The sequence below is a fragment of the Phaethon lepturus genome, unplaced genomic scaffold, assembly GCF_000687285.1.
Source record: "Phaethon lepturus isolate BGI_N335 unplaced genomic scaffold, ASM68728v1 scaffold33757, whole genome shotgun sequence".
In the NCBI taxonomy this organism is placed as follows: Eukaryota; Metazoa; Chordata; class Aves; order Phaethontiformes; family Phaethontidae; genus Phaethon; species Phaethon lepturus.
The window spans coordinates 1-2655 of NW_010553106.1; the positions used below are offsets into that span (position 1 = coordinate 1).

The following is a 2655-nucleotide window of genomic DNA, read 5'->3' on the forward strand; positions in this document are numbered from 1 at the left end:
GAGCGGGGCTGTTTGGGTTCATTTCGCGTGGTTATTGTCAGAAAAGTCGAGCTTTCTTGCACGCTGAGCGTGGAGCCAGCGATGCGGTCGCAGCTTAATTCTGGAGGGGGGGGGAAAGAAGTGGGAAGCGGGGGTAAAGGAAAAGGAGGGAAAGTCCAGCCGGTGGAACTGGTTGACAACGTTGCTTTTAGGATATTCTTGTTCCTGAGCGTTTCACGTCCTCTTTGAACACATCATTGTGCCACGTTGTTTTTCCTTTCCATGTGCTAACCTGAACGGAATATTGGGGAGCAAAAGCACTCTGAAATTGCTAAAAACGTTGCGAAAGAGCTGTGCTTTGTTAAGCCTTACTTTCTCTTTTTTTTTCCTTCTTCTTTTTTTTTTTTTTTCCAAAGCAGTTTAGGAATTTCATATGCTTGTCTGCAACTCATTGGAAATTATGCGCCATATTGAAAGTGACATAGAATTATAATAATTACGGGCAATGAAAAGCGTGGCAATAATAGTAAATGTCCTACAGCTGCGAAGCTTCTGCATGAATTGATTTTAAAAGTGACTGACATTAAACCAGCTTGTGGCATGGGGGGCTGCATTCATACATAGGTATTTCTTGTGGGTCGTGGGGAAAGGGGGTGGGAGGCAGGAGATACTGTTTCATCGCGTTTTCCCCCCGTAAAGCTGCAGAAAACGGTATCCGAAATAAGGCTGGGCTTGTCGCTTGCTTCCAGTCCTAAATCCCCAGCAGAAAAAGCACTTCCTCTCGTTTAAATCCCAAAACCCAGGAAAAGTTTGCTATTTGCATGCACGAGATTCCTCTCTGGTGCGGAGCAGAAGCGTTCCCCATCCCATCCCGAGCGAAGTCAGCCTCTCCGAAGGAGCCATTGAAAACGCTTTCAAGCGAAAATAAAAATCTACTCTTCTAAAAGAGCTCATGAGACTTAGTTTAGATTTTTTTTCCACCTTTTTTTCCCCCTTAAATGGGGGCGATATTCCTGGAGCTGAGAAGCTACTCGTTTCGCAGGGCAAATTCCCTTGAAATCTGGACTTTTTTGCAATACACTTCACTTTGATTTGGGGATGTGAAGTAAGGGACCAGATGTTTGAAAGATGCTAGGCAAATGTTAGGTATCTTTGGTAGATAAATGAGAGCATATTTTTGCCTGTTTCCTTGATTTATTATGTATATGGAGAGCGTTTCGTCATAACTCTTTGTAGTGTAACAATAAAAAAGAGCGATACTAAAGCAGAATGTCAGCGAGGAAATACTATTGGTGAAAGGTCTTCCATTTAAGATTAGACAAAAAGAGGGAAAACCAGATTTATCTCTCCACTGTAACTTCCGTGTGCTTGGAGTTGCTTGTCCTTGCAGATTAGAAGACAGTGTCATACAGAGAGAAGCAAGGCTTTCTTTACCACTCTCTGCTCCTTAAGAATGGCAAGTTCCCCTGGAAAAGGGAAAGATAATAATAATAATAATGACAGGGTGGTGTGCGTGAGATCGAAGACTTTGTTTTTATTAGAGAATTCCATGTTCATACCTAAGACAAGCTTCAAACACAACACGTACAAAAATTAATAAAATATAACTTTTTGTTGTTGTTGTTGCTTTTGCATCCTTTTAGGTAGTACTCGTTCTTTCAGTAGATTTTTCCTTAAAAAAAAAAAGAAAAGAAAAACAAACCCAAAAAACTAATTACAAAGACCCCAGGGCTTGATTAATTTACCAAAGGAGAAAAAAAAAAAATCCTATGTCAACCGTGCATGAAACATTTTTACAAAATTAAGACAATAAACACCCCAAATGACATATATTGCAGCACTTCCATTAAATACAAGAGTTAGCAGATTACTAACAGTGACACCAAGGGTAGAAACACGGGTAGGAGTCCTTTTTTTTTTTTTTGTCTTTTCTCTTAAAAAAAACTTTCTTTTCCTCCTTCTCTCTCTCTCTCTTCACTTTTTTATTATTATTATTTCATTTCGGGAGGTGGAATGGGAGGGGAGAGAGGTCTAGGAAGGGAAAAAAAAATTAAAAACGCAACTAGAAGCCTGATTTTTTTTTTCCTGGACACGACAGATCACTGGGAACACGAGTCCATGGCATTGGTGGCCCAAACTTTCTAGCTGTTGCCGCTGCTGCAGAGGGCTTGTCCCACCAACGTGCAGGTTTTCCCTGTCCTCGCAGCCAGCCCACTCCCCCCTCATCCTCTCGGCTCTCACACACACTCACTCACTCCCTCTCTAATTTTTTTCTTTTTTTTTTTTTTTTTTTTGTGTGTTTTAAATAATACTTTCACTCTGCCGTTTTCTCCTCCTCCTCCTCCGCGCTCAGTTGCGAGGAGTTGAGCAATTTATTCTCTTTTTTCCACTTCATCCTGCGGTTCTGGAACCAGATTTTGATCTGCCGCTCCGTCAGGCAGAGGGAATGGGCGATCTCGATCCGCCGGCGCCGGGTCAGGTAGCGGTTGAAGTGAAATTCCTTCTCCAGCTCCAACGTCTGGTAGCGGGTGTAGGTCTGGCGGCCTCGGCGGCCGCTGGGCCCGAAGGAGGAACCTGTGACACCCGCAAGAAAAATAGGAAACAAATAGGAAAAAAAATAGGGGGAAAAAATAGGGAAAAAATAGGGAGGTGGGAAAAAAATGGGGGGGGGGGGGG

At 42.7% G+C, this 2655-nt stretch overlaps 1 protein-coding gene across 1 annotated transcript in view; it reads right to left on the reverse strand.

The window, feature by feature from the left end:
• Window positions 1-2293: 2293 nt before the first annotated feature.
• The window catches only part of HOXB6 (homeobox B6), a 2329-nt gene continuing 1967 nt past the window's right edge, over window positions 2294-2655 (reverse strand). Inside the window, exon 2 of the mRNA XM_010291448.1 lies at window positions 2294-2553. Coding sequence (XP_010289750.1) covers window positions 2294-2553 — 260 coding nt within the window. The remainder of the gene's footprint in view (window positions 2554-2655) is intronic.